At 41.9% G+C, this 16,873-nt stretch overlaps 1 protein-coding gene across 1 annotated transcript in view; it reads left to right on the forward strand.

The window, feature by feature from the left end:
- plppr4a (phospholipid phosphatase related 4a) overlaps nt 1–11,825 on the forward strand; it is a gene marked incomplete at both ends in the record, with an annotated part of 33,287 nt that extends 21,462 nt beyond the window's left edge. The window contains 6 exons of the mRNA XM_084056830.1: nt 1,774–1,947; nt 6,190–6,325; nt 6,908–7,145; nt 7,428–8,034; nt 9,562–9,709; nt 10,903–11,825. Of these exons, the coding sequence (XP_083912956.1) occupies nt 1,774–1,947; nt 6,190–6,325; nt 6,908–7,145; nt 7,428–8,034; nt 9,562–9,709; nt 10,903–11,825 (2,226 nt within the window). The remainder of the gene's footprint in view (nt 1–1,773; nt 1,948–6,189; nt 6,326–6,907; nt 7,146–7,427; nt 8,035–9,561; nt 9,710–10,902) is intronic.
- Nucleotides 11,826–16,873: the final 5,048 nt, after the last annotated feature.

A 16,873-nucleotide genomic window follows, 5' to 3' on the forward strand; every position in this document is an offset into this window, starting at 1 on the left:
AAGTGTCCCCTCTTGCTTATTCTGACTTAGAGTAAGTCTTCAAACATCGGCGAGCTGCAACTCTGCCTCCCCATTGGCCCTGTGACTGTAGGATAGACCTTCTGCCCAGATCCTTTCCGCCTTGTGGTGCCTGTTTTCCCTCACAGATCAGGAGATGGAGGATAAGGAAAAGTATATAGGGGATTGTCTCGCTGCTGGTCTCATCCTCTCATTCTCGTCTCCAGTGGGGGTCCAATTTAGCAGTTTGCAGTCCCACTGCTGTTCAGATCAACCCCACCGTGTCTAGCACTTGTTTGTTAAGTGTTACTCCTTCATGCCAGCTGCTACTGTTAATGTTCTTCCCTGTCTGTTTAGCTTGTTGCTAGTCAGTCAGCTACCTGGGCTTACTTATATTGTCTACCTGACCTTCTTCGGTAAAGACTGTTTGTACCTTAACCTCTGTTTGCTGCCTGTGTGTTCTGCACTTGGGTCCTTTACTTCAGTTGTGACAGGATGGTTACGGCTGCCAGAAACAGATTGAAGATCAATGGAGCTAGTAGCACCCTGTTCCACTCCAACCTGTACAGGGAAAGGGAGGAGAATGAGTCACACGCGCTATACACGCCATTGTGGAATTGAATGTTAAGAAATGTTAGTGCCACACTGAATTTTATTATGATCCAGAAAACTTGGTGATCAGAGGTATGTGTGCAATGCCACGTGTTTTCAGAGTTCTGTTGCGGCAGCCAGATTGATGAAGGCTCCTTGGCATTCTCCTGCATCTAACGCAGCACAAAGATCATGTCAGAGGTAGAACAGGCCTTTCTGAAAATGCATTGTGCTTACACACACACACACACACACACACACACTCACACCCACTCCTCTCTCTTGACTCTCTGACTCAGCCTCAAGCTGTGCACAATATGACTCAGCAGAAACGTGACCCATTTGGACTGGTCTTGTCCTCAGTTCCACTGCATATTCACTTCTCAGCCTCAGCCTCAGCCTATGCCAGGCCAGGGACGGAGATTATGTTTTTGCCCCTGTGTGTGTGTGTGTGTGTGTGTGTGTGTGTGTGTGTGTGTGTGTGTGTGTGTGTGTGTGTGTGTGTGTGTGTGTGTGTGTGTGTGTGTGTGTGTCCTCCTAACACAAACACAGCTATATCCCCCTCTCTAGCTGTCTTCATCACCAGCAGTCCTAATTAACTGCGAATGGCACCATCCCGTCCCCTGAGTGACGTACCGCAAGATAAGATGCTCCAGTCCAGAAGAAAGTTAAACTGAGACTTTTATCTTCTCAGCGGTACTCTGTTTGCAATCAAACGCTCCTGTAGTCAATAGTCAATCAGAGTCCATGCGCATCTCCACCTACCGAGTCTCACAGCCCACCCACACACATCACATACCACATGACTCACTGATTTGTTTTAGTTTTGGAAAATCTCTTTTGATTGTATGACCTATGGTTCAAGAGTTATAGGCGTTATTATAACGTAAAGCAGCCTGTTATAGCACCGCCATGAGGCCAATTTTGTGTCACCAGCCTTCTGGGAGCCTAATGGGAGTGTGCAACTGTGCATGTAAAGATTGAGATTAGTTGCAGACACACACAGGAGCGAAAACATAATCTCCGCCTCCCGGCCACACGGCCTAGCGGAGATAAAAAGGGACTTGAGATAGATGGACAACTAAACTGAATGACACACTCTTGCTATCTGTCTGTGCATGTGTTTTTATGAGTTTGTGCTTGTACTGATGTATTTGTGTCTTTGTGTGTACATTTGTACCACAGATGTACTTCAACGCAGTGTTGACAGACTCCTCTAAGTTGCTGAAACCTCTCCTGGTGTTTTCCTTCATCATGTTGGCTATCATGGCCGGCCTCACAAGGATGATCCAGTTCAGAAACCATCCGGTTGATGTCTACTGTGGGTGGCTTCTGGGAGGAGCCATTGCTGTCTACCTGGTAATTGACTTTAAATGGTCGTTATTTAGAACAACCGACTGCCTGAAATTCAGTTAGCTAATTTGGTACCTTCTTTTTAATAAGCTACTGAAATCCCACTTTAATAAACTTGCCTTTTCCTAAAAGCTGCACTATGTAACTTTCCTCTTCTACCCCGGATTTGAACCAGGTTTCCTGAAATGTTTACCATTGAGCTAATAGAGCCAGCCTGCTTGCTCAGGGGATAAATTGAATCTTGACCATCAGGTCAGATCCTGTGTCTAGGTGAAACATGGCATTTGACACAATCTAAAGCTCAATGGAAGAGTAGGAAGACAAAATACAACCACCCCAATTGTACAGTATAAATTATATTGTATTAACATAATCTACCATAGAGATTGGACACAATTACATTTTATTCATACAAAAAAAGTTACATAGTGCCACTTTAAGTCAAGTATACTGTACATAACCTTAATATAATATTAAAATAACCAGTGGTTAAGGTCTTGGCAGACTGGCATTGCTCAACATTGCCCATTATTGCAAGCAATAATCTATAAACTATTACATTGGGTTGATTGTAAAAAAGGAAATGCTTGGGATGTCCATCATGGGTCAATATGGAACTATCCTCATCCAAGCTTTCTCCTCAGTCGCTGATTTGCTCTGAACTTCCTTTGGGTGCTAACTTCACCTCTAATTCCAAGAAAGTGTGGTTCTAATTCAGAAAACATTTTAGCCTTCACAGCTCTTCCATCCTCACCCCTATATTAAATAATAATTTGTCCCTATCCTCATGCTCTGAATTGACCTTCCACTTTTGGCAAAATAATGTAACAATCACAAAAAAAGTGATGTATACAACAAAGGGATTTTTATGTCCTTTTCAGAGCTCTCAAAGAAATTTGACTTTTGACCTTCCTTCTCAGTTTTATCTTAAAATAAATGTAGGCATTTCATTCAGAATCAGAACCCCAAGTTTCCCAGTCACCCTCCTGGTACAGAAATTGATTCTATGCTGTCCAAATGTGTGAAGCAAGCTTCTTCCATCTGGTGGAGTCAGGTTATCGCCGACCCCCATCTCAAAATATTTAGCTCCATGGACACCCAGAAGCAAAGATTTGAGTTAAAAATGTTCGCTTAAGAATGTATATTCAAAGATTTGCACACATTTTCAAGATTTTTCAAAAATAGCAGATCTACAAGCTCATATCGCGGCACGAAGTGACGCGCTGTGAGCTTGTATATCTGCTATTTTTGAATAGTCAATTTATAAAATAATGGCTAAAGTGGTTACACAGATGCTTTCCCGGTTTTATTGGGTTAAGTGTGATTCATGTAACAGGTGCAAACAGTCTCTTGTGAATCATGGCCATGTTTTGGTCCTCTTCCAAGATAACTACAAATAGTTGATACACTTAAGTGGGGATCAATACTACTATTGATTCAAACCCCCATCACAGCCTTATTCAGAGTCGGTCTAGATGCTAATACTGTCTGTGCATGTTATGGACTTTACTGGCAAGGTGCCTTAATCGATTTAAATGAAAACATGTCTTACCTCCAACACATAATAAGTGAATAGAGGAGATTCTACTCTATGTTAAGCTTGAAAGGATGGGACACCCAAAGGCTCATTCATAGCTCTTGATAATATACAAAGACCTTTCTTGAATACTGTACTGTAGATACCCTATCCATACTAGTCTGCTTTACACAAAACTTGCTTCAGACATCAATCTATTATCATCACTCTACAAATTTGCGTCACAATAACTATACTAAAATGTATATGACACAATCTTGACATAATAATCCTCCTCCTAACCTGTAGGTTTGATTGCTACCAAATGTTCTGTGGATTATTATTGGACAAAGGTTATCAAAAATGACATCCAGCTTGTTGATATCTTATTTAGTTTTGAAGTTATTGATCATTGAATTTCAAAAGGGCATGGCTCGCTCAGCACATAAATGATATGGATGAAAGTCAACAACCATTGTGCCATCTGCCAACATCACAAAACTGGAAGGATATGTCTACATAAGTACAGTACCCTGAAGCAGTGGTTCTCAAACTTTTTCATGTCAAGGACCCCCAAATTGACACTTATTAGGCCGCGGACCCCCATTTGAAAAGATATACCAGGAAGATTTTATATAAGAGAAGATTTTTTACAGCTCTAGCAGTGAATCTCAACCATTTAAATTTCAAGGACCTCCAGTTTGACATGCATTAGGGCTACGGACCCCCATTTAATGGCATTTCTATTGGACCCCAATTTATATTGTAAAATCTATGTTAATTTAACTCTGAGAGTGTACAAATGGAACCAAATGGACCCGTTGGTTCCATTTGTACACTCTCAGAATTACAGACCCATAAGGGTCCATTTGGTGCCTAGTCAATCATTTAGCTGGGGACCCCCTGGAACTCCCTCAAGGACCCCTAGGGGTCCCCGGACCCCACTTTGAGAACCAATGCCCTGAAGGACGTTGGACTGTTTAACAACAGACTCCCTTCCCACTAGACGGACCCTAGTACACTCATAGGTTGCATATTATCATCCTATCATCCCATCCTATCATCCTATCCTATAATTCTACAAAGCTCTGTGCGTGCCTCTGTGACCAAAATGTCTCCTGCCCGGTTCTCCTCAGTGGCTGGAGCAATTGATCTGCATTTGCACACAGCCATTGACCATTACCATGTGCACGGAACACCGAAGCCCGTTTTTCGCTTTCCCCAGCTGTTTATTAGCGTTTTTGTGTTCGCTGGCTCCCGGGTTGCCAAATCATGTGCGTGAAACAAGCACCGGTGTTGCCACATCCGTGAAACAAGCGTAGGTGCTCATATCCCCCGACGGGTATGGTCTAGTCATTTATATTATTTATATACATACAGAATTGCTCCATATGGATTTGAATATATCATGCTTTCAAGTACTGTATTTTTATTAGGTAGTTAGTGTTTTTATAGTGACCTGGGTATCTGTGTATTGTGTGTGTATGTTGTCTTTTAACCACTGCACAAACAAAGTTCCGAAAGGAAAATAAAGTAGTTAGAAGTGTCAAATGCAAAAAAAAAGGTTTCTCCTACCAATTGGAAACACATACGTATGTGAGAGGAATGATTACTATTACATGACTCCAGGATAAGAGGCCATACAGTATATCATTATTTATCCATCGTTGTTTATTAAAAAAAAACACTTTATAGTAAAAACTAATTTCACACTACGGGACCTAGTAAAAAACAATATGTCAATATGTATTATTCTCGGATTATTTTGTAACTTTTTCTATCATTCGAGATACAGAGCTGGCGCAAAAAAACAAACTGCTAAAAAAACAACTACTGTACACAACACATTGCTACGCATCAGAAATGTGTGTAAAATGGATTATTCTTCAATGTAATCCTATGTCATTTTCTTCAACATAATAACACAAAGTCATTGTAATGATATGTAATGTACTGAGAGTAGAGCTGGATGGCAAAATTATCTTTGTAGAGACTACCACTGCTACCACTATATTTAGCACTTCCCACACATGCACTTCCGCTCTTCTAACACACCCACTTCCACGAAGCACACGCACACACACACACACACACACACACACACACACACACACACACACACACACACACACACACACACACACACACACACACACACACACACACACACACACACACACACATGCATATGCACACAAAGCTACAGAGTACACACTTCCAGACTCAAAACGCAGTGCACCTTTCAAAGCAGTGTTTAAATGGTCCATTTAAATGCAGCGGTTTTCTCCTCTATCTAGCTTTTTTCTTTTGCCAATGAGCTAATAATGTCGTGCTGTAAAAGCTACAAAGCAACCCTGAAGCATTTGAGTCCTGCGGCAGGGCTCTGTGCAGTAGGACAGTCTGTCCATTGATCTTGATGACCCCATGGCCTTTCCACCAGCACCACCTTTATGCCCAATTCACACCAGCAGCGTCTGCGCTGGACCACGACGCAAAATCTTATATTCAAATTGGCCCGAACCTCTGGTATAATAAATCAGGCTTGTCCAAGGTTATGAGTGACAGCTTATGCTACTGTCCGTGTGCTTGTATCTGTGTGTATCTCTGTGTGTGTGTGTGTGTGTGTGTGTGTGTGTGTGTGTGTGTGTGTGTGTGTGTGTGTGTGTGTGTGTGTGTGTGTGTGTGTGTGTGTGTGTGTGTGTGTGTGTGTGTGCGCGTGCGCGCGCCTAAAGGGTGTGTATGCAGTGGGGAATTTCCAGCCCAGTGAAGATCGTTCCAGAAGCCGACCAGCAACCCCTACTCTGAGAGAGCCCCCTCTGTCCTCTGTTCCCAATGTCAGCCAATCAACTGTTAGCAACAGTCACCAAGGTAAATGCATGCAGGGATTATAAATGTGCAATTATATTTTATCGTACAAAACGTAACAGCAGCAATAGTTTTCACACTTGCCACGCTAGCGAAAACAACACATGGTGCCAGGGGAGCAGGTTATGGATACATTCAGATCATGTAGGTGACTTCCGACGCCTGCACCAAGTAGTTTGGAACTGAAGTTTCTGAAATGTTCAACAGCTAGCAGTTCTGACCTTCCTTGGCCTGCTTTATCTATGTATCATACAAGGCATCATCCAGAAGCCTGGGAAACAAAAGGTCCTCAGTTTGCACCATGTACAGTACCACGACCCAGTCTATGTGTCCCTGATCAAGACACTTAACCCCTAACTGCTCCTCAGGAGCTGTATTAATGGTACTTGCCCACTATGCTCCTAATAGTTAGGATTATTATTATTATTATGATCATTATTAATAAATAATATCCCCACCCCAAATATGCCATTAGTAATAATTTAAGATTTTAATTGGAATACAGTACATATTCAATTCCACGTGCAAAATCACCTGCTGCCATAGAATATTTACCCCCTATATTGTTATATCTCCTCCCAATAGGGCACCACACCCTGGCTCCCAGCCAACCGGAACCCATCCTAACAAGGACCTCCTCCCACATGCTGTCCAACCAATCTGAGCCCATCTTGACACGAAGCTCCTCCTACCGAGAGCCTTCCTACAGAGAGTCCAATCTAAATCTAAAGAGGGCCAGTGCCGAGGTAGAGGTGATAAGCCCACCCAGTCCACTGGGAAACCATGACAACATGATGACATTCAGCAGCAGCACCTTGCCACGGTAATGTTCACTGGTGATTTGAAATGTTTTGGTAAATCAAGTCTTCACATTCAAGTTTTGCAACATTTAACACACTATACGGTAGTTTAAAAAATATATGTTTTTTCACAAGCTTAAGCAAATTATTCCATGCCTTTTCACACCTGTAAATCTCTTCAGCTGTTACTTTTGCACTTGTGAATGCACTATCCAAATATTGATAAAGTTGACTTTTATTTGACTCCTCACATGTCGCTCTGTCAGCGTTGATATTGATAATAATTGTCTGGATTATGCGATTAGGTCCCATGGAGGCTCATCGTCGGAGGAGGGTCGCATTCCTCGGCGCCATGCCTCCATCCATGCCTCGATGGACTCCACCCGCTCCAAACAGCTGCTCAGCCAATGGAAGCTCAAGAACGACAACAGGAAGCTGATGGATGGTGTTCGGCCCACCTCTGCCTCCTCCCCTCAGAGGAACATGGAGCTGCGCTGCTCCTCCGAGCCCTCTGCCATGGGCCTGGAGGCAGAGCTCCGTGCTGGGACTTATCTGCCTTCAGCCACGGGCCTGGAGGCGGAGATGCGTGCTGGAGCCCACATCCCAGCTCAGTACATGATGCTGGCTGCCAGCTCTGTGCCCATGGCCAATCATAATCACCTGGTGCACAATGGAAATGGCGGCGGACTGGCCGGAGGGGCCAGAGTGTCTATCCAGCCTCGGCCCGGCTCCTCGCAACTCGTTCACATTCCCGAGGAGGATAACCCCGCCCCCAAGGACATGGAGAGCGAATCGGAGGATAGTATGGTGGACGGGGGCGGTTCAGTGAGAGAGAAGTGGTTAAGAGTGACTGAGAAGGCCCACCTCCCCTGCAGACCACTCAGTGCAGGGGGACAACCTCGTCTCATGCAGGTGAAACTGTCTGTCTGTCTGTCTGTCTGTCAGTCTGTATGTCTACCTGTGTAGCCGTCTAGAAATTAATTGCATTTGTTGAGAGAATTCATGGCATCATGGTATCTATACCAGTGGATCTCAAACTTTTTGTCAAGGACCCCCAAAATGATATGCATTTGGCCGCGGACCCCTATCTTAATATAATATTTTGTTCAAAGCGGCACTAGCCGCGCTATGTGCTTGTATATTTGCTATTTTTGAATAGGCAAAGTATAAAATATGGATAAAGGGGTTCAAATGATTGTGACTCTTTATTAACTCATTTTGCTGGGGACCCCCTGGTACCCCCCCAAGGACCCCTGGGGGTCCCCGAACCCCACTTTGAGAACCAATGATCTATACGCAGTAAATACTGAATGTAAAAACACAAGATTTCAAGTTGAAGCTGAGGTAAACAAACAAACAAACAAACAAAGCAACAAAACATCCTGGTATCCTTGTCTTCCTGTCTTCAGTTCTTCAATGCATTTTGAGCATGGAAGAGTTCCCTTTTGAATCAAAAGTACAGCTGCATGCACATACCTAGATCTTCCAGCTGTGTGTGAATAAGTGCATTGTGAAGCACGCTGCTATCATCTACTTGGAAAGCGTGTGGCTCTTTCCCTCTACATCAATGTGCCCTCGATGCTGGCTTGATTCGGTGAGATGGAGATGAGGAGATAAACCAACATTCAATTTGCAGTGAACAATGTTTGATTCTCATTATCATCCTAAATTTGAGCAGAATTTGAACAGATGAGCTGTGTGCAGCACGTTCAATCTGTGGGCTGCTGCTTTGGCAATTATTTGGCAACCATGCCGCAATAGGTTTGACCTAGTTTCACACGAGGGAAACCTGAGTGGGTGTGTGTTTATTAAAATTTCCCCCACTTTTTATTGTCGTAAAGATGTATTATCATTATATGAGAGATTTATTTTTGCTCTTTTTTGGTTTTCAGTATTTACAGTACTTTGCTGGGTGTCTGAGCTCACAGCTAGAAGGAAGGTTGAGATAATCTGAGAGCAGGCGGGAGGAGCCTTGTGTCAACACTTATATCTCAAACAGCTCCCATGGAGCTCTTTAGTAACTAATAGTATAGACTGTGGTTGCTCTGGGTAGCTCCTTATAGTACCGAGGTCTGACATAAACAACCACACTGAAATGTTTTCACATACATGTTTCTTTCTCACGTAATATCACTTACGTGATCATTGTTTTATCACGTAAGTGTGTTAAAAAAATAAAAATAAATGACTCCAGCGATTTTCCTCATATGGTTACAAAAACGAATGGTGGAAAAGTACTAACTTATTCAAGATCAAGTCACAAATCGAGTCCAATTCTCAGGCGTAGATGACCTAACGACTACATCTCCCATTATATATAATATATGTATTAAATAATATACACACACACACACACACACACACACACACACACACACACACACACACACACACACTCCAGGCTATTCATAATCTAACAACCTTATACTTGTGCGTCAGGTGATAGCCTTGTCCAAGCAGCAGGGTCTGCTCCACTCCCCGCGGTCGGAGGATGGTGGCAGCTGTAGTGGATCCATCCGCTACCGAGCCCTGACAGACCAGGAGGACCCCTCCCCACCCACCTCCACCACAGGAGCAACAACAGGAGGTGGGTGTCTGTATCTCTAAACATGCTTTCATTTCCCTGTCTCCTTAATACATAATTCAGTATCATGGTCAGTATCATGTCAGTATCATGGTCAGTATCATGGTCAGTATCATGTTAGTATCATGGTCAGTATCATGGTCAGTATCATGATCAGCATCATGGTCAGTATCATGGTCAGTATCATGGTCAGTATCATGTTAGTATCATGGTCAGTATCATGGTCAGTATCATGTCAGTATCATGGTCAGTATCATATCAGTATCATGGTCAGTATCATGGTCAGTATCATGGTCAGTATCATGGTCAGTATCATGTCAGTATCATGTCAGTATCATGGTCAGTATCATGTCAGTATCATGGTCAGTATCATGGTCAGTATCATGGTCAGTATCATGGTCAGTATCATGTCAGTATCATGGTCAGTATCATGTCAGTATCATGGTCAGTATCATGTCAGTATCATGTCAGTATCATGTCAGTATCATGGTCAGTATCGTGGTCAGTATCATATCAGTATGATGTCAGGATATCGTCAAGCAGCACCGTTGTACAGTGGAGTATAGATTAGGCTTCAGTAGCCTTTCCAAACATGCTTCCACCTGTACAAACCCCATTCAACACATACAAATCTAGCCAATCTTCCATCATCATCCCAATAAACAACATGCAATTACACACAATTCAGAAACCACGCCTCATTTCACTGCAGCGTTGATGAAAAAAAGTCTAGGATGAAATGAAGAAAATGTACACTTGAATATATTATTCAAGTGTACTCTGTACGCCCCCCTGAGGGGCTGTACCGCCCCTCACTGAGAAACACTATATATAACTAGCACATATATATGCAGTGGTTGTAGGTGGTCTCCCTACTCTTCCATTGAGAAATTTCAACCATGATGTAGGGTAGGACACCTTCTGGTTGACAAGGTCAATAAAGATGTTTGAAGCAGGCGGGCACACCGTAATTGACACTAGATGTGCCACCATCTGATTATGGTTCGGACATCATTGCCGTTACCGCTCTCTGTCTGTCGGATATTGGCCCAACGGGCATAAAACGTATAGCTTGTAGTTTTAAAAATGCTAATGTTTTTTTGTCCAATTTGACAACTGTTGCTCACAGCCATATTGCAATATTTAAACATTTTATTCAATTGTGTTGATATAAATGTAAATATGTTATTATTCAGGAGGGGGTTTGGAGCGGAGCGGCAGTATAGTGCGTGTGGACGCCCACCCTGAGTCCCGACACAGACCACCGGTGGTTAAACCACCCAGTACGGATGGCAGCGGCTCTTGGCGCTGGAAACCTCCAGATCAACGCGCATCTCTCCGCCAATCAGCCTTTGCCCCCAACGACCTCAACAGACACACAGACAGCCCTGATTCGCTGCGGGATGGAGGCGTGATGGACGGCAGAAGGAGTGTTACAGGGTTCGAGATGGAGAGCGATGGAGGAGGAGGAGACGGAGACGGAGGAGGTGTATATAGCAACCATCCTCATGTCGTGCACCCCCTGCATCCCATGCACCCCAACAACCCCCACCAGAACAACATGTTAAACCCCGCTAACTTCAACAATCCTCACCCCAATTCCAACAAGCCCACTTCGCCCTTTGCCCCAAACTCAAGCTTCGCCCCTCCATTCCACCCCCACCCCCAGGCCGTCACCACCATCAGGGTCACCCCAGTGGAGGGGGCAGGTGCTGGCAGCGACGCAGGCTCCGACAGCCAGTCGGCAGCCTCGTCCAGCCGTGAGTCCACCCTGAGGAGGCAGGGTGGCGGCAATGTCATTCTGTGCACCGACCGAGGGCCTAGCCCCGACCCACACCACAGCCACCGACTCTATGACAACGGCAACGACAATGGGAACCGTTACTATGACAACCCCAATGGCCGTTTCCAAGACAATCCCACCGTCCGTTTCCAAGACAATCCCAACGGCCGTTTCCAAGACAATCCCAATCACCCCAACAGGCAGGGGTTGCAGGGGTTCTATGGCCGACCAGGCCCCACCCCTCCGCCCACCCTGCCCCGGCCTATTCTGACTCACACCCCACCGCCGACCCTTGGTTTGGCCTATAAGGAGTGGCATGGTGCTGAATTGAAATAGAATGAATTTAAATAGGCAGATTGTTTTGAGCCTCTCCTCTCTCCTAAGCATTACAAGTAATTTAGGCACATAAACAAGCCCATATCCTTGAGGCTATAGGCAATAAAATGTAATCTTTACTTGGCCAACAAGCTGCCAACTGGTTTGGAAGTCATCAATTTAGACACTCACCCTGGAGCTATAGGGCTCATTTAAACTGCTATTCTTATGTTGGGTCCCAGCAATAGACCCATCTGAGTCCTGATTCATAGTTTAAGAAAACAGGCGGTGGAGTGACCACAGCCTAATTTAGTGCGCCTCTGCCTCGCATCCTATCCTATCTATCTATCTATCTATCTATCTATCTATCTATCTATCTATCTATCTATCTATCTATCTATCTATCTATCTATCTATCTATCTATCTATCTATCTATCTATCTATCTATCTATCTATATATATATATATATATAGTCAGGTAGCTCTCGTGCAAATCCAGGGTAGAGGTGCTGGTTTGGCAAGATAATGCATATAATAAAGACAAACCTTCCTACTGCTTCTATAAGGAAGGGACCGCACACTCCAATGGCGATGGACAGGACTCAGACTCGGTTAATGCTTCATTTTTGCTTTATTCGCACAACGCGTTTCGCCGTGTTGGCTTCATCAGGTGATATATATATATAATCATATAGCACCTGATGAAGCCAACACGGCGAAACGCGTTGTGCGAATAAAGCATAAATTAAGCATTAACCGAGTCCTGTCCGTCGTCATTGGAGTGTGCGGTCCCTTCCTAAGAGAATATATATATATATATATATATATATATATATATATATATATATATATATATATATATATATATATATATATATATATATATATATATATATAAACACACACACACACACACACACACACACACACACCCATCCTTATCCATCATCCTTTCGTCCTTTGACTGTTGTGTCAGACATGTGGTCAGCTTTTCACAAGCGCAGGAATAGTTCTGTAGGGAATGTACAGTATAATGATACATGCCATTCGATGGACACGTGTACACAAAGCCTTTAACAGTACCTAAACATACATGTTTTAATGTGGGTGGCCACAGTGGGAATTAATCCTCCAGTCTTAATGATGTTGGAGCGAAGCTCTGCATACTGAGCAACAGGGGGTCCCCTTTGGACAATAATCAAATACCTTCTATGTCAGTGACTCATTGTGTTTGAACTGAGGGTTGGTTATGAACAATAAATATTGGGCATACAGTACATTACTCCTAATGAAACAAGTATTATGAGTGAGGGGGTTGGTTTCATTTTCATAGTGCTGTGTCCAAATTGTGTACAGTGTAAACAATCTCTTCTGTGTGCTAATTGTACTGTACACTGATGTACAGCATTGTAAACAAATGTCAACATATAACATCCAGACCATACTGAGGTGCTTAACATTAGTTTAATCATCAAGTCTCAGGGCATTGTGGGTTCTTCTTTACATTCAGTACTTTACCCATTTTTAGTCAGCCAAATTTGTGAAGAAAGTATAAAAAGGCTAATTCAATGTCCTGATGTCTGAGAACAAAATGGTCTATTATTCGAATGTTAGATAAATACAATTTAACAGCACATACTTTCACATTTGGACAGAGCAGCAGATATGATTGTTTAAAATCATGTGTCGTGAAAGCTTAGGTCCTGTTGTACAAGCTAGCAATGACGATAAAGTGTGCTAAAGCTGGACTTTGCAGCAATACCTGATGACTCTCACAAGGTATACCACCCAATTAGTATTTTCATGGCCAACCTGCCTAAAGAAAACGTTTTGGCACTGGAAACAGTGTCTGGACAGAACTACATAAAGCACAGTTACAGCTTGGTGGAAAAAGTCAAACAGAAACAAAATATTTTCCCCCTAATTGTTCTGTGTATATATTTATAGGGTTTTTTTGTGCTGCGGGTATTGCCAGATGTATGGGTATTCAATGCGCAGGTAAAATATTTGGTTTCTTTAGACATATTTTCTATCTTTTAACTAACATTAAAATAAGTATGTTTTAGTTTTAAACATGTACATGAATACAGTATTGCTGAGTGTTTTAAAGTAATGGATTAAGGTTTTGGTTTTAAAAAGATATTAATGGCATTTACAGAAATGGAATATAAAATATTTGAATTATACAGCGGGTTGTTTCGGCCAAGCTGTCTGATGGTCAAAAGGCGATACAACTATGCTTTATGAAAAATGAAATTACAGTATTTTGGTTTACTAACTATTGAGCTAGTTAGTCATGTTTCCATGTATTTAGACTACTTTAACCAATTATTTTTCACACAGGGTTTTATTGGTAATATGCATTTCATCGTACCCAACATGGTGTTCTTTTCTTTGATTAGGGTGTACCTACTGTAGTCAACTTTCAGACAGTGTACTGTAGGCTATCATGATGGCATTAATGCTAATGCCGGGCTGTGTTTTTGGTAATCAATGTTCACAGATACAGTAGAACCACCTGTTTTATAATATATTGTGTACTTTCCGGATTAAGATTGTGGCTAATCACAACTTTTTTTTCCTCTGGTATAGACAGAAAAATCCAGTGGACTAGCAGGCTAGTAAAGCTTTGTGGTAAAAGGGTTGCTGGTTCAACCTCTTGTTTCATTTGAACCTTAAACTGCCCCTGAGTGAGGGCACCAAAGGGGTATATGTGCACAAACCTGCTCCAAGGACTAATCTGAACTAAATACTGTGATATAATGTTATGGGCAGTTAGCTGCAATCTGCAACTGTGATTGTACCTGTCCCTGTAGACATATATAAATATTCATCCTAGGCATAATGTGGGGAAGTGAACAGTCCTATGTTTTAAATGATGTGCAGAGGAGTATATTTTCACTGATATTGTCATGAAATATGATTTGTTATCATATGCATGCAATTTAGATTTGTGTTGATATATATATATATATATATGAAAGATTTCCAGAGAAGTTTGAACAGATAATACCCATGGAATAGAAGTACATTTTGTAGGCAGAAAGGAATGTTTTGGTATAAAGATATTTTGGTTAAAAATGACTTTAACTTGGAATGGAATACTGGGTGACTGGATGAGGAAAATACATTTTTATGAAAGATCTGCAAAATATGGTCAACTCTTTGGGCAAAATATACGTGTAGTGTAGGGTTAGCTGGACTGATATACAGGTATTTATTGAGCCACTCGCAAAACGGAGGTTAGTGCTCTCAGAAAGGGCACAAAATAGGCCACTTTTAACAACTGACCCCAAAGAAGACACTGGAGCGCTGGAGTCTGTTTTTACCTTATTAAAGCATTGAAGTAAATCAAGTAATCCAGTTGGTTTCAGTTGTTCTGAAGTGGCCCATAGAAAAACGTTTTTGATATATTTATTGTATACTATTGATTTGTCTGGTTAGACATGTCAGTGCAATATGGTGTAAAATGTTGTGTGCAATATAATTTAGGTGGAAGACATATTGTCAATGTGGCCCATGTATTGGGATCGTGAGCAAAAGCTGGTCATTTTAAAGCCTACATTTGGAAACAGAGACCTAAATGTGGTCTTTTGAAAGCCTACATGGTACAATCATCAGTGTTATTTTAACTCTGAGAATGTAAACCATTGCATACATGCTTTGAGATCAGTAGCTCCACATTAACTATGGTTCAGATTAAGCAGTCTGAACTACTGTGTGTGTGTGTGTGTGTGTGTGTGTGTGTGTGTGTGTGTGTGTGTGTGTGTGTGTGTGTGTGTGTGTGTGTGTATACAGTATATATATAAATTATATATATATATATATCTATATACACAACACATCTGCCTCACAAATGTTGTACACAGGAATCTGTCATTTGTTTGTCATTTCTGTTCACAAAAATATATTGTAAAATATATTTTTGAATTTCCATTTCTGCTAATCAGCAAGCTAGTTAGGCTTTGACTAACTTATTGCATGACTGCAAAGGTGAAACAGAAGTGTGTGTGTGTGTGTGTGTGGGGGGGAGTATGAGCTTGTAGATCTGCTATTTTCAATCATTTTCTAAGTATTTCTTTTTAATGTTCACCATGCCCAAAGCAGGGACGCCAGGTTGAAAGTGATTTAAGGCATAATTTGAGCGCACCCTTTAGCTCACTGTCCCAACATATGCCTTTGGCTTTATATTACTGGAAATGTTTTGATATTGATTAATTACATGTCGGTATTATGGACAGATGTATATGATATTTAGATATTTTAAGATGGCAGGGCCATAGCATTCTGTAATAATTTTCTTGTACCCGGTTACGTGCAGTGATGCTGTTAGATTTTCAAGTGGAACAACTTTGCAGGCTTAACAATAGAATTCTCGGATTAAGTAAAGGTAATTGTGTGAAAGCCACACCCATTCACATCTTTAATGCAATCTTTTGGACTGTACAGACTCATCTCACTGAATGTTTTCTACAAAATGCCAGATTAAAAGCTACCAGTTAATCGGTGTGCATTGTGTCCAGTGGCACCCAACCTGTGGCTATTTATATGAACACTGGAACATCTTTTAGATTTGGACCAGTAGGTTGGTACACTTATAACCTAATTAATCTGGGCTAGCCTCCATATAGAAAGTGTACTTCTGTTGGTGTATAGGGCTGTTATTTGTTCTGCTATTGGCTACCTAGAGTAGCCTCCATACTACCTATTGTTACACAGTTGATGGCATACTGGAGCTCGTATGCTTGTAGGGTTACCCAGGTTACTCTGGTTAACATTTATATTACGATAGAATGAATGTGAATGATCCACAGATAACCTATTTAATTATGTCATATTTTCTATCTAATGTTTTTTTTTCTTTTTTTTTTTCTTTCATCAAAACTCTATTGATATGATAGGCCTATATACATATATTTTGATGACTGTACGTGAAAAAGAACGTTTTCTATCTGCTTGTCAAATGTGTCGCTAGTTGCAATGGCAACCATCTGTGCTTATATCAGTGCATGTGGTCAGTTTGCCCTTCAGTCAAAAATGTCATAGAAAATCCTTTAGGAATACTCGA

Source organism: Gymnoscopelus microlampas (assembly GCF_963454915.1).
Source record: "Gymnoscopelus microlampas genome assembly, chromosome: 5".
NCBI classification, from domain to species: Eukaryota; Metazoa; Chordata; class Actinopteri; order Myctophiformes; family Myctophidae; genus Gymnoscopelus; species Gymnoscopelus microlampas.